The 25,563-nt window shown below is 49.4% G+C and overlaps 1 protein-coding gene across 5 annotated transcripts in view; it reads right to left on the bottom strand.

Moving 5' to 3' along the window:
* The window catches only part of ADCK1 (aarF domain containing kinase 1), a 132,016-nt gene that overhangs the window by 23,293 nt on the left and 83,160 nt on the right, over window positions 1-25,563 (bottom strand). For 4 of the 5 annotated variants that reach the window (XM_021099558.1, XM_021099561.1, XM_021099559.1 and 1 more), the window contains 3 exons: window positions 23,285-23,443; window positions 12,180-12,338; window positions 4,842-4,958 (listed from right to left, as the gene is read on the bottom strand). In XM_021099558.1, coding sequence (XP_020955217.1) covers window positions 4,842-4,958; window positions 12,180-12,338; window positions 23,285-23,443 — 435 coding nt within the window. The remainder of the gene's footprint in view (window positions 1-4,841; window positions 4,959-12,179; window positions 12,339-23,284; window positions 23,444-25,563) is intronic. The other variant, XM_021099562.1, reaches the window with a different exon arrangement.

Genomic DNA, 25,563 nt, shown 5'->3' with positions numbered 1-25,563 from the left:
AGCTCACAGCAACGCCAGATCCTTAACCCACTGAGCGAGGCCAGGGACCAAACCTGCGTCCTCATGGTTACAGGTCAGATTCACTTCCACTGAGCCACAACGGGAACTCCCCCAGCTGGTGATGGGGACAAAAGGGAATACTTGGGCAGCATGGCTTTTAGAGATGGAGAAGAGGGTCACTACTTGCTCAGTGACCACTGATCACCCCCAGCCTACACAGTCCCCAGTCTACACACTTATGGACAACAGAGGTAGGTGGATGGGAGAAAAGCAAAGAAGATTCTCACAGATTCTATAGGGGAAGACATGCCTCTATGAGTAGCAACCTCATGAGTTATAAATAATTTTTTTTAAACAGAACTTCAAACCTTCAAAGCCTGCACAACAACCCCATCAAGGAAGACTTGTTTCCACACCAACTGGATGAAGAAACTCAGACTCAGAGTTTAAGGAACCTACCCAAGGCCACCTGGCCAATAAATGGCAGAGTCAGGTACAACCCCAGTGCCCCCACTTTGAACACCCCTCCCGCCCCCCGCCACATGCCCAGCCTTGGTGAGGCTGCACCAGCCCACTTCCCCCATGCTCTGTCCACACGTGTCCTACTGCACTGACATACGGGGCCTGCATGTAGTAGGTGCTCCAGAAGCGTCTGCTCAAAGACAGGTCTGAGACACTTGCACTGTTTCTCCAGTGACACAGAGAGGGAAACCTACGGGACAGAAGAAACGGGATGAAGGCGTCTGGCTACACGTGGCAGATGGAACCCGAGAACTGACTGCCTTCCCTCAGCAGTCCCACTCAAATGATTCCAAAGGAAACAAAAGAGGCTGAGACCTGAAATTAAAACCTTTGTACTTCAAAAGACACCATCAAGTCAGTGAAAAGACACCTCACAGGAGAAGATATTTGCAAATAATACATCTGATAAGAGACTTGTATCCAGAATATACAAAGAACGCTTACAACTTGGTTGTGATGATTGTTGTACGCCTATAAATGTAATAAAATTCATAAAAAAAGAACACTTACAGTTCAATGATCGAAAGATAAGTAGCTCAATTAAAAAATGGGCAAAGGACTTGAACAGACGTTTCTCCAAAGATGTACAAGTGGCCCATAAGTAGATGAATAGATGCTCCACACCACTAATCACGAGGGAAATGCAAATCAAAAGCACAGTAAGGTATCACTTCTTATCCACTGGGGTAGCTATAATTAAAAAAGATAGATAATAGCAAGTGTTGCTGAAAAAGTGGGAAAACTGGAACCCTCACATTTTGCTGATAGGAAGGTAACATGGGACAGCTGCTCTGGACAACAATCTAACAGTTCCTCAAAATGTTAAACACAGAGTTACCATATGACCCAGCTATTCCAAGAGAAATGAAATTGTACCTCCACACAAAACTTGTACGTGAATGTTCATACCCGCATTATTCGTGACAGCCAAAAAGTGGAAATAAACTAAATATCCATCACAAAGGGGGGGGGGGCGCAAGACCCCACCACAACATAGACCAGAAGGGCCAACAATGGCAAAGAGATTAGCAAGGTTTGTAGTTGCCAGAGGGGAGCAGATAGCTACTGAGAAATGGCTCAGCAGGCCAGAAAACAGCACACCTAAGCTGAGTGCAGGGGATCTTGGCATTGGCTGCCTCACAGCCTACAAAGGCTCAACAACTGAGGGGCCCTGCACCCCTCAAACAGGATCCAGGGGTCCTGAGTAAGAACTAAACCTCGAGATCCCCCTCCCATCCTGATGGAAAACAAGATGAATTCACTGGGTAGACTGGGGGGTGGGGGGGGAGGCTCTGCAGGCCACCCCACATGCCATAGGGCCACCCTGAGGACAGAGGACCAAGTCAAAGTCCTCATAATGACCCCTGAGAGCCCCAGGCCTCCTTCCCCAGGGGGCTCCCAGGCCTCTCGGATGGAAGCCCCACATCCCAGCTCCAGCCCGTCTTCACAGACTGTGGATGTTGTCCACCAGGCCTCCAGTCCCCGGCTCACCCAACCTCAGCCCCTGACTTTGCCACCTTTCTCTTGGCTAATTTCACACAAATTCAATTGGGCCTCAGCCCAGGTGGGATCTTAAAGATACACTCACTGAAATCCAATTAACCTTCGATAAAGGTCCTGCAATCAATAATCCTGTGGTTTGAGGAGGCTCCATCCAGCCCAGGAAAGCACGCTCCTGCACGACCTTTATTCTTAATGAAATCAGTGACAGTCACTGTCACCAGCTCTTAAAGTGACTGGCAAATATGATCACCGGGTCAGGCCCTCAGTAACATGCGGCTTCTGGGCTCAGAGCACAGACAAACTAGGGCCCCTGCAGGCTGCTGGCTCCCCAGGCCCATCCTTCCTGGCTAGAGAGCACACCTGGCAGGGCTGTCTTGGGCCTGGAGGTGCCAAACAGCAGAGGTGAGGCCTGAGGGCTCATCTGGGGCAGCCAAGGACCCTCCGGCCTTGGGGCAGGTGGCTCCTGAATTTCAGTGAGTATCTGAACCCCCTGGAGAGTTTGTTAAAATGTAGATTCTTGCAACCCTTCCCACCCAAGATTCTGATAAGTTTGGGGTGGGGCCCAGGAGTCTACATAGTTAAATAAATTACCCTGGTGATTCTCAAACACATGGTCCAATCTTAGCTCCCAGCAAGCCTAGAGTTACTGTTCTGTAAAATATCCAAGCAGGATAGACCCTAAGAGTCCAGCTAACCCAATGCCTTCATTAAGAAAACTGAGGCCCAATTCCACATTCTATCTAAATAAAATAAACTCTAAATAAACATACTTTCACTTAAAAAAAAAGAGAGAGAAATAAAATTGAGGCCCAGATTGGTCCAAGGCCACACAGCAGCCCACTGGTAGGGATGGAGCTTGAACTCAGGTCTCTTGCTTCCTAACCTGGTATTTCCCTACCCAAGTCTATTGGAAACTGGCCACTTAGACTGGTCTCCAGGTCCTCACATACTAGGCTCAACTGGACTGGGATGCTGTGGGGTGAGGGGACCTCTTCAAAGTGGAGTAAGGATGACTAACAAGTGTTTGGAGGGCTCCGAAGCCATCCCCACCCAGCTTGAGGGCAATTCCTTCTCGAGCCACTTCCTGCTAAGCCCCACCTTCCAGCTGAGCCAATAGCTTGCAGCAGCCAAGATGCCACGAACTATGTACACTTCTCCCCTGGAGTTGGGGTGAGATCTTTGCCCCTTGTCACTCCTATATGTCCCTTGTTCTTTCCTCCTCAAGTAACACTCAGAGTGACTGAAGAGTCACTCCAGGGACAGCTCACTGAGTCCCAAAGTCCTAGGGAGGCTTTAGAACCTCCAAAGTCTGTTAAACACTTTCAGTCATGTGGCATCTTTCAAGCTACACACACATATACATACTTGCACACACACTCCCCTAGTCTTCCAGGCCTGTGGCTTTGACATTGGTTGATAAGAGACATAACAGACGAATTTCTACAGAGTAGGGCCGGTCCCCAGTCTACTCCCAAGATCACTGATGGTCAGCAACAGCACAGCAGAGCACACGGCCCAAGGCATACAGCCCAGCAGGAGGTTTCTGTGTGAATACTGAAGGCCATCATCTCAGAAAACTACCAAAGAGCCTTCAGGTCATGCAAACCCTAGAAGCCAGGGGCAGGGGATTCAGGGACTAGAGAATGAAGACAGTATGGTATTATTGCAAGGACAGACCGATAGACCAATGGAAGAGAACACAGTTCCCAGAAAAGACCCACGGCCGATTAAAGACCAAGAGGCCAGACCCAAAGTATTATTCAGTATGATGCCACTTATATGAAGTTCCGTAAGGGAGAAAGTGATGTACGGTGACAGAGGTCAGAAGAGCGGTAGCTCCAGTGGCAGGGGGAGGGTATTGACTGGGAGGAGACACAAGGGAGCCTGTCGGGGGCTAGAAATGGTCTGTGCCTTCTCCAGGCTGCTGAGTACGTGGCATGTCCATATGGAAACTCGGGGAGGTGGACCATCAAGATCCGGGACCTCACGTAAGCTACCTTCCCTCTCTGAGTCTCAGATTCTCCATGCGCAACGTGGAGACAGGACCTCCCGCCCAGGTTCGAAATGCAGAATGGGCCTGCCACCCAGTCAGGCAGTCCGTAAACATTAATGGTCAAAAGAGGTAATGGAGGGAAGGCCAGGGCCTAGTGATGATGATGATAATGACAACAGCAACAGCCGTCACCTAGCTACCGATTCGGAGCACAAGCCACACCCCAGGCTCTGCACTGGGAGAGCACGTCTGGTCCTCACAACATCTCTAGAAAATGGAATAGTGTTTGTCTGAACGGGCCCAACCCACGGCCAGCTTTCCCTGAGGCCAACGGGCTGGCAGGTAGGAGATAGAAGCCCCCCCACCCCCGCCCCGCCTTAGCTCTATGCTACCAGCTGGTGGCTGCTGCTGTGCCCTTTCTGCCTGACCCCTGGGAGGGCAGGAAGAGGGAGGAGATGGTCCACAGGCCCCACAGGGCAGAGGATTAAGTGCCATGAACTTCACACCATTGTTCATCGATTTCTCAGCGCTGTGGGGCTCGAACGGTACAAGAAGACAGACAGTAATTACCTCTCCAGGCAGGAGCTGCAGGGAGGGGCTCAGAGGCGCCCACACCCCACTGCATGCTGCCAACCCCAGCTCTAGAGGCAGAGGGTTGCCCTGGAGGACCCGGAAGGTTGCTTTGTGCTCAGAGACTCCGTAATTCTTTAGACAACAGGCCCCACCCAAGGCGGGGAACCCTCACCTGGACACACTCATCCTTGCTGAGCAAGCCCGACCAAGCCCGCATCCCTCGCCAGCAGCCGAGCGCTCTTGACCTCACCTCATTGACGTCAATCTTGTTCCTCTCCATGTAGTCTCTGTCATTGACCTGCCCGCCGTCCACAAACTCCATCAGAAGGACCCGCTTGGTGGACAGCTCCCAGTGGATTCGAGGGACCTGGAGTAGGAAAGCATGGATCAGGAGGAGCTGGGAAGCTGAGAACTGGGGACAAGGGCTGCAGAGGGGCACACACTCCTCCTAGGAACAGGAGGGAAGGTGTGGGAGGGACCCCAGCAGGGGTGTGTGGAGGCGGCTCTGAGCCTCCTTTAGGGTCCCCTCCTGCTTGGGGACCATAGAATGGCTTCCCGGCCCTCCTTAGTGACTTGGGAGACACAACCAAGAGTCCACACTAAAACTGAGACTTAGAGAAAAATGTATGGAAGCTCTCGGATCTGAGCCAGAGTTGGGGTTAAAACCAACTAGTTCCCTCTCTCACCAGGCTTATTTCAGGCTCCTCGTGTGAATATAAACTCTCTGCCTCAGTTTCTACACCTGTGCACGAGGTGTCAAATGTATGAGTGATGACAATGAATGAATGTTTACTGGGTGATAAATTTTTCGGTCAGGAAGTCATAAGTTTTCTCATCCCCATTTCCTACAAGCCTCCTGTGGCAGACGGTGCTGAAGCCTAACTCAACACCTATTCCCAATCCTCCTCTTCCCCAAGGACAGGAAAAATAAATATTTTCCCTGCCTGCCTTGCAATAGATATGGTCATATGACACATGGGGAGGTCTACGAGGGAGTATGAGAAGGTTTTTATTTTCTTAATAAAAAGTGATGTTTGTAAATAGTGCAACTTTACTTCCCCTTCTCTTCCTACCTTGAGAGGGAATGTGATACCTGGAGCTGCAGCAGCTATCTTACAACCATGAGGAAAAGTCTAAGAAAATCAGACTGGCAGAGGTGCCAGAAGTGATACTGTCAAATCATTGAGACACTCTCGGCAGGCAAGTGCAGCAAGCCTTCTTGCCATACAAGGGAAATACATCCTTTTCATTTAAAACATTCTGAATTGAGCTGTCAGTTACCTGCAGACAAATGTATTTCTAACTGATATATACTCTCCAACCCCCTCAGACTCTAAGAACACCCAATAGCCAAAAAGAGAGCAGATTTCCCTAGAAGCAGCCAAGAGACTGGGATATACCACAGATTGCTGGGCTGCCAGATAAGAGCCCACTGCTCATCAGCCCTGCCATGGCCAGGAGGGAGGAGTTACCAGGCTTTCAGCACACCACGATTCCCCAACAACCTAAAGGGTTTATTCTACTTGCAAATAAAGAAGCAAGGGCAGGAGTCCCCATTGTGGTTCAGCAAAAATGAACTTGACTAGCATCCATGAGGATACAGGTTCGATCCCTGGCCTTGCTCAGTGGGTTAAGGATCTGGCGTTGCCGTGAGCTGGGGTGTAGGTTGCAGACAAGGCTCGGATCCTGCATTGCCGTGGCTTTGACGTAGGCCAGCAGCTACTGCTCCGATTCAACCCCTAACCTGGGAACCTCCATATGCTGCAGGTGCAGCACTTAAAAAAAAAAAAAAGAGGAAGCAAGGGCAGCTAATTCAAGTGTTTTGGGGAATAAGAACTTCCCTCATCCCAACCCCCAAAGCTCACCTAGCAGTAAGGTAGCGGCCCTCAAGCCAAGAAATCTCTTTCCTGTTCGCAGTTCTGCTAATAACTATTGTGTCTAAGTCTAGCCACTTAACTCCTCCACGCCTCACTTTTCCTCATTAGAAAGGAAATTGTTCCTGCTCCATCTCAATGAGAAGCTCTGGGGACAAATGGGGCCGTACACACAATTGAACATTCTGGGCTCCCTGGAACAAAGGATCCCACTGAGATCAAGGTGTCATTTTGGTTTGCTCCTTTCCTGCTGTTTTTGCCATTTGAAAATCTAGGCCAATAAAGAAATCCATGACTCTCTGTTACTTTGAACTTCAAATTCAGTCTCACTTGGCATTTTCAAAAAGTCTCTTTAAAAATATGAATGCACGTTTGCTGCTTTTATTTGTGCTTCCAAATGAAAGGGACATGTTTGAGGGTTAAGTCCTTCCCTTGGTGTGTTTGGGACCGAAGCTTGGCAGTGGGCACCTGGGACTCCGGAGAAGCACGGTCAGACCCCCTCCGTGGCTGCTTTCCTGGGGCAACCCGGAAAATAGCCATGGCAGAGCCACAGATGCAGAGAGAAAACCCCCAAACTGGAGACTCTCCGGGCTTGTGAGTCAGGGTCAAGGGTGTCCTGGGTTTCCTCCTCCTCCACTCCCCCCGCCCCCCGTCTCCCTCCAAACGCAGCCATCCCAGTCTCACAACTGAATGTGCCCCTGCTTCAGCTGCTTAATTCTGAAATGAAACAGACAACAGGAGTTCCCGTCGTGGTGCAGCGGAAACGAATCCGACTGGGAATCCTGAGGTTGAAGGCTCAATCCCTGGCCTCGCTCAGTGGGTTAAGGATCCGGCATTGCCATGAGCTGTGGTGTACATCGCAGACGCGGCTCGGATCTGACGTGGCTGTGGCTGTGGCTGGCAGCTACAACTCCCATTGGACCCCTAGCCTGGGAACCTCCATATGCCATGGGGGAGGCCCTAAAAAGACCAAAAAAAAAGGGGGGGGAGAGACAACAAACCCAGGAGGCAGAGGGCTTTATCCTGGGAGCCCAGGGAAGGCTGCAACTGCCTCTCAATGGACAGAACACGGAAAGGACTGCAAAATGCAAAAGCGCTCCCGCCTCAGCGCTCCCGCATTGGCAGAAACTTGGCGTGCCAGGAGATTCAAGATCAAGTGACTTGTCCTGAATCGCTGTGCAAGCAGGAGGTTTGGGGTGTGAGGTGACATTCACTTCACCCCAACACCCATGTTTCACCACAATTCCTTCTTCAGCTTCTTCCATCAAGGAAGCAAACATGAAAGAAATAAAGAGGCAACAAGAACCACCCTGCCTCCTGCCCACACAAAAATAAACCCTGGGAGGCTCAGGGCCAGGGTGCTCGCTGACCCCACAGGCAGGGTCTCAGCCTGGCCATGAGGACCTCTAGGTCTGGGGTCCACCTCCTTACCACACAGCAGAGACCTCACTCCTAGCACCTGCCCCCCACACCAGAGCCAACCCCAAGAAGGAAGAACACAGACTATGGAAAGTTCCAGCCCAAGACCCCAGTCTCAGCCTTACCAACTGGCTTTCACCCTGTGCTTCTTCTTTGTTCCTGTGTTCGGTCAACGCACGTGGGAAGCACACCCTGGCTTGTCTGGATCAGCACCTGCCATCCAGGGCCATGGTACTCCCATCGCCCAAGCCCAGTACGGCAGAGTGCAGACCTGGAGGCAGATGGTCAGCCTGGAGCCTCAGCTCTGCCACCTCCAGGCTGTGCGACTTGAGTAAGTTTTAAAACCTCTCTGAGTGCCAGTTTCCTCACCTATCAAATGGTGACAACGATTATAATGAAAGCAACACTCCCTCTGTCCTACTAGCATATACGAGGTCTAGTGCTCGATACAGCAGCTTCTTGTATGGCCGCCATGCAGAATTTCACAGGTGCTTCGGATACACAAGCAGGGCTGAGAGTTAATGCCACAGACAGTGCAGCATAACTCAGATCTGCCCCATAAACTATTACAAAGGGAGAAGAGCACAGCGGTTTAACATGCAGGCTGGGGGCCAGGCTGCCTCTGCCTCTCACCAGGAAGCCATGTAACCTTGGGCAGGTGGCTTCATCTCTCTGGGCCTCAGCTTCCCCGCTGCTCACATGGGGCCAATAATGGCATTTCCCTTGTGGGGCTGTATAAGGATTAAAGAGCAAATACACATGAGGCACTTTATAAAGTGTCTAACAACGCATAGGCATTTAAAAAATATTACATGTAATATTGTTACATTACATGTTACATGAATATACAAAGAAATTATAATGCTAATTAGTTTTTGAGATTTTTAGGAAGTTTATGGCATTTGACCCAAAGTATGCACATTCCCTCTGGGTTTGCCCACAATTTCTGGACGGTCCCAGGCCCCTTACTTAGTACTAAACCCCGCTGGAATGGCCCCCTACCAAACCCCACCTCCACGCTCCCATCCCTTCCAGCCCTGTGGTTATAAGGCTCTCCCCTCTATCCTGTCCCAGTCGTCCCCAAGATAGTCACAAACCTCACTGCTCATCCTGTCCCCTCCCCTCAGCACACACACTCTGATGCCAGATCTACAAATGCCCTGGTCTTGACCGTTCGGCCTGGCTGCCCCCTCACCCTCTCACAGTCTCCCCGACACCACATTTGCATTCACTGCTTGTCTGAGGCTCGGAGATTTATAGCATAGGACTGAGGTTATTAAACCCCACTGGAAGATGCCTCACATACTGAGAGGTAAACTCTTTGCTGAGGCTTAATTACGCACAGATGTTGTGATGGGCTGCCAGTGTGCAAAAGCAATCTATCTCCGCTTTTAAGAGCTGAACTGGGTTGGTAGCGCAAAATTTGCTTCCCACTTGCTATGTGTTTAGGCAAAATTAATTACTCAGGAGCCTTAATTCCACCATTGTCTTAGGAATGGTGTGCAGGTTTTGGAAGCAGCAGGTCAAATCGTTACATTAATTATTTACCCATTTGGCATCCTCGTTTCAAAAAATGTGTGTTATTATTATTATTACATGTCTTGGTCTGACAGATGTTAGTTGGCCCCAGCCAGGGGACGATTTTGCTGTTTCCATGGGAACAGTGGAGGAGCCGGTTGTTTGTCTGGCTCAGAGTTCTGGCACTGAGGACCACCCCTGCCGGGTAAGAGGCAACAGAACGTCCTTAGATGAGCATCAGAGTTGAAGTCAGAAAATCCTCGCTAGTTTGTACCCTCGCTCCTCTCCTCTAAGAGCACCATCTGTAGAATGGGATGACGGCTGCTGGAAGGATTCAGAGTCACAGAATATGCACAGTGTACAGTGCCGCACAAGAAACATGCAGCGACTACTGCCTCTCCCTTTGTACAATCAACACTTCTTGGAAGGTGCCCTGAGCTTCTTATCTGAGCAGAATCAAGTACTTCTTCTCGGTATCCACAGAAACGTAGACCAGCCGCTGCCACAGCACTGATCACCCTGTGCTAGGACGACACGCTGTGCGTCTGTCCTCCACTAGACAGGAAGTCTTCCCAGGCAGGGACCAACCAACCAACCATCTCCTACTCAGCAAGGGAAACCCCAGATCCTAGCACAGCAACAGGCTCGGGAAACGCTCGACAAAGGTGGAACAGAGGAATGAAAGGAAAGAGGTGTGCACATGGGAGCACAGTTGACACCCCACTGTATTCTGCTAATTAGTTACTATTATTACTTGTGTAAGAAAGCCCAGTTTTTATTGAATTGGTGGTTCGAACTTTCAAGCTGGGGCAATGTTACCGGATCTAGTTGCACATCTGGATTCACGAGCCCAAGAGAGTCTGTACAAATAATCGCCTTTCCCTCGTAGGACTATAGAAGGAAAAGCCAGTCAAGCACATGGGGGAATCTCAACAGACCTGACCTTCGACTCACTCAGAGAGCTGAACTTCGCCAGCAACTAAACCTTCCGCCAAAGCAGTGTATCCAGACCACACGCATCACCACAGCTGTGGGTCTTCCTCTCATGAACTGAGCTTTAGGATTCTCGGGTGGCTAATGTAGACACACCCTTGGTCTCCCCATCTCTGTCAACCAATCCAGCCAGCAGAAGTATAAACTCCACCTCTGTTTCTCACGATGTCTTCAGAAGCCACGTGGACCGTTTAGTCCAGATTAAGAGCTTTCCAGTCCATGTGCTGAGACCCCCCCACCACACCCAAGCAAGAGCCCCACTCGACTGCTCTGGAACTAGTACCCAGAGCCCTGTGCCTCCCCATCCTGCATTTTCTAGGCATCCCCAGTGAAGAGCAAAGGGCTGACCTCATCCAAGAGCTGAAGGTCAAGCTCTCCATGTAACTGTCAAAGGGGCCCAACTCCTGCCCTGCTGTGATGAAGGGGTGCCCCCGGTAAATGGGTCCAGGCCCTGCCACGGACAAAACTCTTTGGAAGAACAATGGTGTGTTCGTGCCTCTCGTTCCAATCTCCACAGGCCCCATGGGGAACATCGGGGCAGTCCTCAAAGACCAGTTCCAAGGCCAACTCCTCTGCAGAGCCTTCCTGGCCCGGCTCCCCATGAAAGCCCCTCTTCTGAATCCTTAAAGCAGGACCTCTCACTGAGCTGGAACCATGTGCCCTTTAATGCTGTGTCCCATAGTCAGTGTCTCCTATCACACCGGCAGTTCTGGCAAGTACTTGAAAACACAAATCTGTTCCGATGTGATGGATAAATTAGGAACAATTTGACCACAACACAAATTTTACCTTTGCTGGTGTGCAGTATCCTCCACAAGAAACACTTGGGAACATAGAAAACAGAGCCAGCTGATCCACATAAGAACACACAAAGCACACCCACCTCGAACTTCTCACATGTGTTATGGGTCACACTCCACCCCACATCTGCTGTCACAACTTTCTGTCCAATTTCAGATGACCCTCCTCCCACCTCTTCCCAGTAATTCCCAAGCAGCAATTCTTCTGATGCCCACTCTCTCAAGCTGAGTGCCAGGTGTACTACAGTCTCATGTATTTCTTAGCCATTTACCAGGTGTAAAACTATGCTACCATTTCATTAGGTTCCTATGCACTTTTATTTCTTTTTCTTTCTTTTTTTTTTTCTTTTTTCTTTTTCTTCTTTTGGCTGCACCCACAGCATGCAAAAGTTCTCACGCCAGGGACTGAACCCGCCACAGCAGTGACAACACTGAATCCTTAATTAACCTTTAGCTGCAAGGAAGCTCCAACTGGTCATTTTTGAGTGTTGTATGCCCAAGTCCCTTTTGCCCATAAACCCTGTGGTTTCTGTTAGGCGATTCTGCATACTGTGGCGATGTCTAAGACACATACGTTGTGCGATGGCAGACCTGGGTATTCAGTGAGCTGATATAACACACCTGAGGTTTTAGGACCAGTGCCAGAGTACAGCAGCATTAGCTCTCATCGCCATTATCATCATCATCATCAGTGTCATCTTCCTATGTTCACAGAGGCAGAGACCACAGCTTACAGGCCCTCAGGAGTGCCCAGGGTCCTGCTGCTATAGATCATTCAATAGACACCTCTTTGTTTGGTCAAGAAGCCCCTTTGGTAATCTGTAACTTTGCCTTGAAGGGCTTTAATGTACATCACCAGGGACAAGTGAGTCAGCCTCAGAGGAGACTCAGGAAGGCCATGTCCCCACCCCCACTCTGCAAAGAGTGCTCAGGGACCAGTCTTCCGTCCAACCACCAGGCCCCCCATTGCCCTGCCCCTCCTACCTTTAAGAAGTCAAAGTGCTTGAGCATTTGGGCCACTTTCTCAGCATTCCTCCCCTCATTGAGGAAATCCAGCTCCAAAGGCAGGTTCTTCTTGGCTTCGTCCACCAGCCACATGAACTCAAACTCTGGAAACAGCTGCTTCACAGCCAGGACGAGCACCTAAAACCCCCCAAGCACTGCATCAGTCAGTCCACGGAACCCAAGGGAGGAATGTTCCCCGCCCTCCAGCCTGGGTCTGGGTGTTAACCAGCGCCCGGGGTCTGCCCTGGAGTAAGGCTGGGAGGGGAAACGGCTCCCCTGGGGCCCATCCCTCTAGTCCAAATCCAAGATGATCAAAGCCCCAGAGCCGCCAGCAGAAACCACCAGCACCATCGGAGCTGGGAGGGCACTATGTTTTACCTTATTCCTCCATTTAGTCTTCACAATGAGTCTGGGAGGCACACACTCTCATGCCCATTTTACAGATGAAAAAAGTTGAGGCTCTGAGAGGTTATATGATTTTTCCTGAATTTGCCCAGCAAGAAAGCACAGAACCAGAATTCCACCTGGGTCTACCCAGCCCCAAACCCCTTGCTCTTAAGCACGTTGCTGAACTGCTGCCTTTGCTGCTGCTAGATTTGTGCTTCATGGTCCTGTTTATAAAAGGCTGGGAGTGGGGCAGCCACTGGAACTGCATTTTGTTTATTTCTTAAGCTGAGTGGTTGGTCCCTGAGCATTTATAACATGATTTTCTATGCTTTTTGTAGATCTAAACTGTTTCATGATAAAAAATTAAACCGGAATAAGAAAACAAGGTTGGACAAGACAAGAGGAGTAAGAGATAAGAGATGTGACTGCTTGGATTTTTGGCACGCCGGGCCCACTGTGAATTCTTGAGTCAGGACATGATGAAAGAGGGGGTTTTAGAAGGCTTATCTGGCATTTCAGTTGTCAGTTTATCGATGTGAAATAAACATCACTGGCAGAGAACAAGAGCCCAGAGACATCTACAGAGCACACCACAGCCCCTCTGTGCGCAGGGACTGCGTTCTGAGGCCACCCCAGCACCGGAGCTCTGCATCTGAGAGGATGGCACAAGTGCACAGACAATGGCTTGGGCGTGGGTAAGCAAGGGTGATGCCAGGATGTAGGAGGCGTTTCAGTGTTCTGGGGGTGGGGAGCGGGGAGGACCAGAAGACAACTCTCCTGCTCTCCTAGAAGCCCTCTTGCTGGTGTTCAAAGTCAGGCCCGGGGAGAACCACTGACTGATCCTTCCAGTAATTTGTGGTGTAGATTACAGTCCAAGTTCCCCGACAATACCCATCTCTCCAGCCCTGGCTAAAGCAGAAGGACAAGGAACAAGAACTAGAGAACCTATGGGCCTATTGGTACCAAGAGACCTTCCCCATCCATTAGGGACTAAATGCTTCTGCGACCCCCAAATTCATATGTTAAGCCCTATCTCCATTGTGATGGTGTTTGGAGGCGGGGCCTTTGGAAAGTGATGGGGTCTAGATGAGATCATGAAGGTAGGGCCCCTGTGACAAGGTTAGTGTCCTTATAAGAAGAGACCAGAGTTCACTCCCTCTCTGCCAAGTGAGGACTCAGGGAGAAGGCAGCCATCTGTCTACAAGCCAGGAAGAGGCCCCCACCAGGCACCAAATCAGCAGGCACCTTGATCTTAGACTTCCCAGCCTCCAGAACTGTGAGAAGTAAGTGTCTGTCGCTTAAGCCACCCAGCCTATGGTATTTTGTTATGGCAGCCGAAGCTGACCAAGACACCGCCTGTCTATCCAGAAGGCCTTCCTCCGCCCCAGCTACGAGCCTTGTCTCATGCTTATTTGCCCTGGTCTGTGATATGATGCCTACCACTGTCGGGCACGTACAGCACAAAGAAATAAATCTAAACCAGGGCCATTAACTACAAGGCATTTACAGCTTTGTTTTTAAATCCCATGTCTGAGACAATGTACCAGACGCCATTCTAAAAGAATCGCCACACAGGGTTATTATACTCAATTTCTCTCAAACCCTTTTTAATTACATTCTGCTGCAGTCTAATTTCCTTTAAGTCTTGTCTAGTCTTTCATGGGCTAGACCTGTGACCTTATGATAATCGATTTAGTTTATGTTTTGTTTCTGTTTGTGTCACATGAAACAAGAAGAGAGAGGTGGCAACAGCGGGGCCCAGACCGCATGTGTCAGATCCAGGCACCTGGGCAGCCCAGCAGCCCCTGGGCATCACGTCACCGTGCCCTCAGATGGCCCTCGGCTGCCACCAAGGGGGAAGCAGAGCTGGCACCCAGCAAACAGAGCAGCCCAGGCCAAGGACACACCTGTCATCTGAGCCACCTCAATTCCAACCTCTGGACTCTGAGTGTAAACAAGAACCCTCCAGGGTATTTTGTTCCAGCCTAAACTCCAGGGCTTCTCACCCAGGAGGGACAAGGGGAGGAGCCACAGAGTCTCACTCATCTGTTCAATCGAAATGCACTGATTACCTTTTGGGCAATGACTCTGGCTGGACCTGACGCGGGTATACACAGAGACCCACGCATGGCTTCACGGGGTCTCTACCAGGCCTCTGGCCACACAATAACTCCTCATCATTTATTGTGTGGTCACTGTTATTTGTGAAATGTTTAATTATCATTAATATCCAAACAGCACTAAAAGGCGCTTTAAAGATTTTTCTGTTACTGATCAATTACATGATTAGTCATTACTAGCACTATTGGTTATTAACAGTACTTCATGTCATTAATCATAAACACAAGCAAAGATTTTACTGGTTGATATTAATTGCTAATGACTAATTAGTAAACTAATTCATAACTCGCAAAACTCTGCAGTACTCATAAAACTGATTTCAAAAGTACTCCGTGGTGGTTGGTGAACTATTTCTTTGGTTACTTTATTTTATTTATTTTATGGCTGCACTCACGGCATATGGAAGTTCCTGGGTCAGGGACTGGATGTGAGCTGCAGCTAACTACGACAGAGCCGCCGCAGTCGGGTTCTTAACCCACTATGCCACAGCAGGAACTCCTTCTTTGGTTAACTTAAAATGAGAGGGTCTGTCTGAGGGGAAAATAATGGTTCTTAGCTTTAGAGGACACCACCCCCTTAAAGGGAATCACAAATTTGAAATTTGATGCCAGTTACGATGTCCAGAAAATATACGTACTCCCATAATTTTGTACATAATTTGGGGGGGTATCAACTCCTTGACCTTCAAGGGGGTGGGAGATGGGTCTGGCCAAGAGTTATCTGGTCCAAATCTAAAATGGTTTGGATTGCTGCCGCTGTAGGTTTTTCTTGGGAAAATAAAATAAAACCCCTCAGTTTCACCTTCTGTCCTCATTCTAATTCCCTCCTTAGGAGTCTGCCTGAAGTAGATTCACTCAAGTTTTTCTTTTTTTGACAACAAATGCAAGCAACAAAAATAAAACAGGCGTTATCAATTTGACTTTCTGATTTTTCTCCCAAAATGTATCTTCTCCATAAAACTCTTCCAACAGCCAGTGTTTTCACCTGTGCATAGCATGTACTCAATACCCAGCAGATGTTTGTTGAAAACTCACATGAATGAATGAGTGAATGAATATGAACATTCCAAAAAGTCTGTCCTCTCCCCAGAGATAATGAGATGTTCCCATGTGCATTACCCAAATGGGTTAAGGTTTTGTTGCCTCTGAAATTTTGGTGGAGAAAGGGATTACCTCTGAATTGGGGGGAACCACGGTTTCGAAACGCCTGAGAATTTTCTGCTTGATGTGGAGCCTTATTAATCAATCAAGGTATCTTCAACAATTAATACCTCCTTCATACTGAAATCATAATGACATCATTTTCCTATAGGGCTGTTGGCTCACAGGAAGAAAAATAAATTACGGGCCACGTGGAAACATACTGGAAAAATTGAAAGTCACATAAAGTTTGGAAACTAGTGATTGCTATTTATAACAGCAAAAAAAAATGAGAATTATCATTATTCAGGTACAGGCTATGAAGCACTTTATACACGTGCTCTCATTTCTTCTTCTTGTCCATTTCACAGAGAAGGAAACCAGATCCAGGAGGTTAAAGCATTTCTCAAGGTCACATAGCTTGTAATTTCAAATGCAAGACTTGGACCCAGGTTGTTTGGGTTTAGGGTTTTTTTTTTTTTTTTTTCCTGCTTCTTTCTTTATGCAGCCCTGTCTCAGGCAACACAATACAGGAGGGTACAATAGGAAGCTTGAGATAAGGCAAAAAAAGAGCTTTGTAAGCTATAAAATGCAACTGAAATTTGAGTTACTGTTATCAAGCTATTACATACTATAAAAGAAATAATGTTCTACGGGAAAACAGGACACTAAATAGAATGCCTGCACGGATCCGAACTGGTAAAAATGGATATTCGACAAGGATCGAAAATCAATTCAGAGTGATGTAAATAGCTTACCATTCATGGGCTTTATCTTTGTTGTGATAAGTTATTAAAAGTGCACACTTTTTTAGAAAACAGAGTGAAGAGAAGTTTCCACGGGATGATATACATCTCTGGGGCTTTTTAAAAATGTATTTAAAAAAAAAAATCAGCTGTTGGATTCCAGGCCAACACAAGCATTACCTAGCCACCCACTGTTCAAATCAACACATTCAGAAAAGAAACAAGAGGACAGAGAGCAGGCACTGAAAATGATGCTCAAAAAAAAAAAAAAAAAAGAGATCAAGGACTTAACTGCCACAGCTCTTTATTTTTACTGACCCTTGGTATGGGCTGGATGACACCAAATGATGGATGAGATTGTGGTGCTCAGACTGGAGTGTCCCACACAATGCTGTAGAGTGCCTTGGGGAGGGGTGGTACCTGGAGGGCAGGGCGCCTGGCCATGAGTTAGATTCTTTAGGGGGTGCAGCATGGGGGACGGGCCCTCATCATCCATTTCAGAAGCCTAAGAGGTAACAGGGAGTGATACATGGCGGTGCTTTGGGGACCTGGGAATTACAGTCTTACCACTGGCTCACAGGTCAACTGGGTCCTACCCTCTATTCACACAGTGAGAGTGGCAGTGAGACCCAGCCTGCTGGGCTCCCTGCTCTCATGGGCAGGCAAGAGCTGCTGCAAAGCCAGCCCGCCAGCAGACAGAAAGACTCTGCCTTGTCAGTGCACCCTTTCCTGCTGAATCATTGTTCCAATCTCTGGGCCCAATTAGTCTGGCTCTGGACAGCCACTCAAATCAATAAGAGTCACCAGCCGTGCATCTAGAAGTAGAGTTGCCCCAACTATTAAAGGGACAATATCAGGTGATAATGACAAAGCTGAAAACACCCTTGGCTGTGCGTTTCTCTTTTGTGCAAAGTCACCGACACCATCAGGTTCATCGCCATTTGCTGAGAGCCAGCCTCTGTTTCTCTGGCACCAGTCATAAGTGTACCCCAGAGATTGCCCCCTCCCCCAAGAGGAGGGCCAGGTTCACAGGAGACACAAAACACCAGGGTGGCATATGCTACTGGGTACCAACCCAAAAGCCATTTCCCCTATCCTCCTGGCTAACAGAATCTCAATTTTGTGCATCTTTCATGTCCTTCAAGGAAAGCAGGCCTTAGCCTGAGAACGTGTATCATGAGCCAACCAAAGCCAATCAAAGTGGTCCCAATCCTCCTGCCAAGACTTTCAGGATTGGGCACATGGGCTTGCTTCTGCCAACCAGACCTGAAAGGAATTCTACTGAGGGGCAACTTTGAGGGGCTACTTTTTAACAAGGAAGATGAGGGAAGAAACAGGCCCTCTCTGGCATCTGGATGTCATCTGCTTGTAATAGCAGGAACCATGCAGCTGTTTTGGGCCATGAGGGGCCCTACCTTAGAAGGACAAGCCACAAAGCTGAACTGGCGGAGTGGAAGATATAAAGAACCTAGATCCTTGCAACCCACAATGAATGCTAGATTAGTCAACCTTGAAACAGCTGACCCTACTTCCAGATGTCTTGAAATATGAGATAATCTAGGTTACTATTATTTATTTCACTTATAGTTGGATTTCCCAATACATGCAGCTAAAGGCATCCTAACTGATACAGCCAGTAGTTCCCACTTTCTTAAACTCAAAAGTCTCACTCCTGCAGACCTCTTTCCTTACAGCAGATATGTGTTTGGATTTACAAGCTCACTTCTTAGACTGCAAATATCCTGAGGTTAAGCCTATTAGCCACTCTCTCCTTAGTATGAACTACACTGATCAATGCGATCAACCACATCGTTGGGGAAGTGGGAGAGAAGCATAAGGACACACAACATCTGGAACTGGAATGAAAAGAAGCACCAGAAGGCTATGCAGAAAGGAAGCTTGGCCTCCCCGCTTTGTCTCCGAGTTTCTGGAGGGTATAGTAGCCCTAATGCCACCAAAAAATCATTCTTCTCCTGCCGAGCACAACTGAGCACATCTCACTTCTAAAAGCAAGGCAACATTTATGTCTGGACATAGAAAAAAATAGTACTACTCATTTCATATATTATATAAAATAAAATGAGCTTTCCAGTTGGCACATCTCAGTTTTAAAGCAGAGAAGGGTGACCAGGAAGGACTTTTTCCCGCCAGAGACCAAACCCAGAGAGAAGGCCATACCACTCCGTGCTGCTGCTAATGCTGCCGGTCCATCGAGGAGACCTCAGGCCTCACTCTCAGCTTCTATCCTGAAAGCTGCAAGTGCAGGCCTCTGCCCCACCTGGAGATCTCAGCCCCAGCGGCACCTCCGCACCTGTGAAGGAGCCACTTTGCATGTGACCACAAGGCTGGTACTTCCCAAGAAAAGGATCTAAGGCTTATCTCAAGGAGGAATATGCCGAATCTTTATTACTGCTATTATTCCTATCGACCTTATGGCCCCTGTTACTTAAGGAGCAGCAAGGCTCTGAGCAATGATGTCAGCTATCGTCCTAGCCCCGGTGGGTCCTGCTGGTACCACAGGGCAGAGACAGGTTCCCGCCCAGCGCAGGAGTGGCTGCTGGGCCTCAGCACACCCAGGGATCCTCTGAGCCTTGCAGTGCCCTCGCAGCACCACTGACCGGTGCTTCAGAAAACTCAGGTTTCCAGGCAGATGTCCAGTGCTACTCAGCAACCCTGCTCCTGCTCAGCTCCCTCTTCCACCACACTCAGCGATATCCCAAACCCCCGTCAAGCCTCCACGCCACTTCCTACCCTCTCCTTCCTGGCAGATGGTCTTGCCTCCTACTTCAGAGAAAAAATAGAGGCTATCAGGCTGGCACAACTCATCATCCCACTTTCCCCACCTTCCTGCTCTGCCCCACTCACGCAGCTGTGCCAGCCTTGCCACCTTCCTCTAGTCTCAAAACAAAGGCTGACCAAAGCCTAAGGCTTCCACCTCTGTCCCTGGAGCCCAATCCCTCCAGGCTCCTCCCGAACCAGATCTATTGGCTACTTCTCCCTCCTGCATCTCCAAATCCCCAACCCTGCTGCCCCTTCCCCATTGGCTACAGCCTGCTGAGTCCCCCACTCTAACCCTGTGTGTGGCTCTAACCACCACCCTCCCCCTCCCCACCATCCATGGCTAAACATGAAAAGAGGAATCTACATTCACCATCTCTGCTGCCTGGGGCCTCGATTCTCTTCCACTCCACTCACCCCACTCACCCTGCCCTTCCCACCAACGATAAATCGCCCAACCCAAAATCAGAGCTTTACTGATTTACATTGCATTCGACAACATGAAGTCATTCCGACAGAATATATTTCCTTTTTTTTTTTTTTTTTGTCTTTTTGCCATTTCTTGGGCCACTCCCGCAGCATATGGAGGTTCCCAGGCTAGGGGTCTAATCGGAGCTGTAGCTGCCAGCCTACGCCAGAGCCACAGCAACGCGGGATCCAAGCTGTGTCTGCAACCTACACCACAGCTCACGGCAACGCTGGATCATTAACCCACTGAGCAAGGGCAGGGATCGAATCCGCAACCTCATGGTTCCTAGTTGGATTCGTTAACCACTGCGCCACAATAGGAACTCCTAGAATATATTTTCTAAAATAGCTTCAACAACATCTCTCACTCTTAATAGTCTCTGGAATGGGGTTACTCCCCCAGCGAGAGGTACAGTCTATTTCCCTGCCCCTCAAGCCAAGGGGGACCTTGTGACTCTCATTCTTACCAATAAAATAAGGAAGACATAATCGACATGACTGCCAAGCCTAGGTCGTAAAACTAGGATGTACTATTAGCCTTATTCTCTTGGGACCTTCATGCTTAGAACCCAGCCACCATGCTGTGAGGAAGCCCAACCAGCCATGGAGGGGCCTACGCAAGAGGAATGAAGGCCCTGGCCCACAGTTGAGCTCCCAGCCAACAGCTAGAACCAACTTGCCAGTCATGTGAGTGGATCCTCCAGTTCCAGTCAAGCCCCCTCCAGCTGGCACCACATAAAACAGAGAGGAGTCTCTCTACCACACCCTGCCCAGATTTCAGGTTCATGAGCAAAATACACGACGAGTGTTTTATGCCACTGTGTTCTGAGGCGGTTCACTAGGCAGACTAGCGGTTGTATCAGGTAGGATGCTAGATAAAGGACATTGCTCTCTCCTGGAAACTGCTTTCATTGGATGCAGCTGCTCAATCCTGGTTCTCCGCCAAGGCCCCTGACTGCGCCTTCTTGTTCCCCCCGGAACTCATCCCCGTGAGCACACGCCCTAAATGGTGATGTTCCTCCCACTTCTTTCTTGGCCCTCTCCTTCCCCACCCCCCCGTACAGCTTTTCTAAGTGATCTCAACTACTCCCTCAGTCTCCTTGCCAAAATCCTAAATCTGGGAGTTCCCACTGTGGCACAACGGGATTGGAGATACCTTGGAGCGCTTGGGATAGAGGTTCAGTCCCCGGCCTGGCAGTGGGTTGGGATCTAGTGTTGCTGCAGCTGCAGCTTAGGTCACAACAGGGGCTCAGATCTGATCCCTGGCCCAGGAACTCCATGTGCTGTGAGGCGACCAAAAAAGTAAAAAATAAAAATAAGAATGAAATCCTGAATCTGTATTTCTAGCCTAAATCGCAGACCAACAGAGATTCTGATCCCAAACTGCAGACAGCAATTCCAGCACATGGCTGCTCCACCACCCACTTCACTTGCTCTGACATCCATCCCACCCCCTTACTCTCATAAGAAGCTGCATCCCCTAGGCTCCTTTGCCAGCTGGCCTCCAGTTAGGTTTGGTGGAATATGGGGGACAGGAGGAGATGAAACCTTCGCTGCCTTAAACAGCATCCGTGTCCCCAACCCCCAGGTGCAAGCCTTACGTCTGTGATCCACTCCCCTCAGGTGGCCCCAGCACCCAGCTCCAAGGAACCACTTCTTCTCCTTGACAGTGGCTGACTGCTGCTGATGACTGTCAGCAATTCCATTCCCTGAAGACCCCGTGTTCTGTTCTAAATCCCCTCTGAAACACCTAGAGCAATTTCGTTTTTTCCCCAACTGACAGACATGGCTAAAGGTTCCCTAACTTAATCATTCAAGCCAGAAACTTAAAACTTGCTTTCATTCTATTCATATCAGTATTCCTCCCACTCTGTGTAAAGCTGGTCACAAAGTCCTGAGGGTCCCGCCCCGTGAATCCATGCCTCTCCCCCACTGCCTGGGTTTACATCACTACTGCTCTCTCCGACCAGCCTGCAGCCCCTCAGTCAGTCTCCCTGGCTACAGTCTTTCCGCCTCCCGATACATCCTCCAGACTGTCAGCAGACTTTTATTTCTAACGTACATCTGATCACGACATTCCTCTGATTAACATTCTTAAATGGTTCCCCACTGACTACAGGAGAAAATCAGATCTGCTCAGTTCCAGAGGAAATACGTACTGACTCTGTACACTGTGCTGCACCTGAGCCTGGAATACAAGGCCCAGGTGTTCTGTCCTGCCTCCCTTCCCGGCCTCATCCACACCCACCCCCAACCAGCCAGAGCTCTCCAAGCATACCCCGTTCCCCTAAGACTCAGGGCCTTCACACGGGCTGGGTCAGCCTCTCCTGCCTGGCTGGCTGGCTGGCGTCTTGGTGAAGCCCCCCATGACGCCCTCATCAACCCAGGCCCAGGGCTCCACGGCACTCGGCAAACACCCCTTTGATGGAGCTCACAGTCAAAGGATGTCTGTGAACAGGTCCGTCTCCTCACTAACTGAGGAGCTCCCCAAGGATAAAGATGGAGGTCACTCATGCTCGTGTCCCGATGTGTGTGTTAAATTTAGCCAAAATGAGTTGAAAGAATAAACGAAGTGAGGAAAGAGAACAAAGGAAAGTGAAAGAGAAAAGGGAAGAAAGGGACGTGCTGGCAGGGTAAGCAGATTGCTGACCTCCGCTGGGGGTGCTGGCTCCCGCCCAAGCCCCAGCCATTCACCCTTTCTCCTTGCTCCGGGCACAGAGCTAGAAAAGTCCAGAGGCACAGTCTCCATTAGAGCTGTCCCAGGGCCATGCTGGGTCATGCAAGTCTGTTCATTCAGAGCACATAGCAGAGAAGCAAACGTGCAGTCTGCATAAATATTTCTATGTGATCTGCCTGGGCTGACCACAGGCAGTGGTGTGTTTTTTGTTTGTTTGTTTGTTTTATTAAAGTATAGTTGATTTACAATGTTGTGTCAATTTCTGTTGCACTGCAAAGTGGCCCTGTCATACACATATATACATTCTTTATCTCATCTTATCTTCCATCATGTTCTATCCCAAGAGATTGAACATAGTCCCTGCACTATACACAGGACCTCACTGCAATAGTTTGCATCTCTTTTGTTACAATTTAACGAATTAAGATGTAACCCTTTCTACCCTCAAGGAAATCACCTGTGGTTCAGCTCATGCCTACAACATCCCCCTGAGGTCTCCTTGGCCCCAGCAGCTGCCCTGCATGTTCTGAGGCCATCCACAAACAATTCCCAGGAATGAATAAAAAAAAAAAAGGTCAACCCAGCCATGGGTCCCCTGGTCACTGCTGTCATGACACCCCCTTTGTGCTCTCAAGTTCTCTCTCACTCTCTGCTACTCCAAGGGCCACACTCCACTCTACTAGCCTTGAACCACTTTCACTGGGACAGCCTGGACCCCAGGGAAATAGAGAATGAGCATGAGGGAAAGAGAAGGCAGAAGGCTCTCACCTCCATCAGAAGAATGTCCTTGGAGCTCTGAGCCTGCACCTTCGGGTGCTGAACCTTCACGGCCACTGTCCGCCCATCGTGCAGCACCGCCTTGTGGACCTGGGCCAGCGAGGCAGCCCCTAGAGGGGTGTCGTCAAAGCTCACAAACAAATCATGTATCTGTCAAGAGTGGAGAGAGGACAGCGCAATTAGGATGACTCCATTCAGGGAGAGGGGCCAGGAGGACGGGCAAGGACCAGCGCTGTCCAGTGTCCCCCTGTCTATTGTATGCCAAGCCAGCACTTTGCCTGGGCCCTGTGCTGCCATGGAAGTTCACACCAGATCTATGGAGGGAGTGAGACAGACAGTACATGTAGAGGGTGTGTCTCCCACACGTGCATGGGTGCCCTGAGCACCTCCACCTAAAGCCAGAAAAATGCATCTAGAATGTTCAGGACCATGCATCATCTACCCATTTAATTATCCACCACTGTGCCCCCGAGGCTCTCCTCACATGGATATAATCAAAAGTTAACAGAACCTGGGTCAGGGCAGCCCAGGACAGAGATCAGACGGAGGATGTCCCAAACGTCCAACCTGCCAACCCGGAAAGCTCACGGAAGCCCAGGCCAAGGGTCAAACCCAACAACCACTTCGTATTGCTGCCTGAACTTCAACAAGTCCACTCACAGCTTGGCCACCTGGCAGAGACGCCAGGGCTGCAAGCTGGAGCCCTGCTTTTGGTCTTCGCACGCAATGCTACCACCCCCAAGTACCTTGGGCAGATCCCTGCCCCTTCAGTGCCTCGCCTTCTCCCTATAGAAATGGAACATAAACCCCCTTGCTTCCCATTGTCTCTTCCTTTCCTCCTTCCCTCCTCCCCTCTTAGAAATGCATGCCAGTTCTCCCAAAGGAAGAAGTCTTTCTGACTTGAGTGCTCAGATAAATGGTCCAAATAGGACTATTCTACTGGATGGGGAAGGAGCCTCTGAAAGCCTTTTGAAAGACTGTCCAGGGCAAAAATGCTCATCCCTCCATTTCTTGAATCCCCTGTATAGCCTCACAACTCTTAAAAGGCCAGACGTTCCCACGCACACGTGCTCATGCAAACGCATGTATGTATGTCATGTGTCTCCCTTACTTTTCACACCACCCAGGTTCTCATGCTGACGTCTATTCAATCCATGTCCATCCAGCCTCCCTTTGTCCCCCTCGGCAGCAGCCACTCCATCCTGGCCCTCAGCCGCTCTCCTCTCCTTGGACTTCAGAAGCCACATGACCCATGGCCACCATCCCATCCATTTGTTTGCTAGGCTGCACCATCATTTTGCTAATCTCATCTCATAAATCACTCCCTCCAGCCTTGTCATCATTTTTGTAGCTTTCACTAACTCTATGCCATTTATCAACATCCTGCAGAGGCCAAAGGCCCAGGCAACTTGGGAGGGGCCTACCCTGTTCTGTCACAGGAGTTGAGTACAGATTGGCTTCCCCGTCCCCCTCTTCCTCACTGGGGTTTTATTTGTACCCCTCCTACTTCCTCCTTCCCCAACCACGCAGCTTGTCTTTGTCCCTTCCGTGCGAGTTCTGGGCTCCCTGAGGGCCAGGTTCTTCCCATGTCATCACCCTGAATCACCCTGGGCCTCACCACACAAGAACTCTTTATCCTGGACCTGAGCTTAGACTAAGAGAACGAAAAGACCACCAGTCCTGAAGTCCCTATGAGAACATCGGCTCCAAATGGGCAGCCATTTTTTTCTGTTTTGTTCGCTTTCAAATTCCTTGCACTTAGGTCAGGGCAAAAGAAAAAAGCCAGTGCTAAAGAAATGTTTGTTGAAGGACTGAATCCACTATTCTCTCTTGGAGACCCACTGAATCAACTCTCTTCCTTTTGAAACAGTTGGACCTTCCTGCTCCCACACTCCTACTAATCCAAAGGCCTCAAATGCAAAAGCACAAGTCATGTGTGGAATATACCCAGGGGGACTCCACCTGTTACTCCAGGGTGGGTGTGAGACCCTGGCCTGGCCAATCAGAACCCTGTGTACCTTGGACCACACTGATTAGCTCAGAGGTGGACATGTGACCCAACTGGTCCAACCAGACTCAACTGTTTTACTTTTATTTGAACTGTAGAAAAGATATTCTTTCTTTCTGCTCAAGGGGAAGCTGAAAATTGAACTTAAAGCCTGGAGCTACCAGGGGTCACACAGTAGCAACAAAGAGGAAAGCAGAGCCAAGAGACAACAAGGGTGAATCCTGGTCAGAATGGTTGAGCCCCCTGGTCTAGCCATACCTGA

The sequence above is a fragment of the Sus scrofa genome, chromosome 7 (assembly GCF_000003025.6).
Source record: "Sus scrofa isolate TJ Tabasco breed Duroc chromosome 7, Sscrofa11.1, whole genome shotgun sequence".
Lineage (NCBI taxonomy): Eukaryota > Metazoa > Chordata > Mammalia > Artiodactyla > Suidae > Sus > Sus scrofa.
Note: the sequence above shows the minus strand (reverse complement) of the source record. Positions and strands in the feature narration are given on the sequence as shown.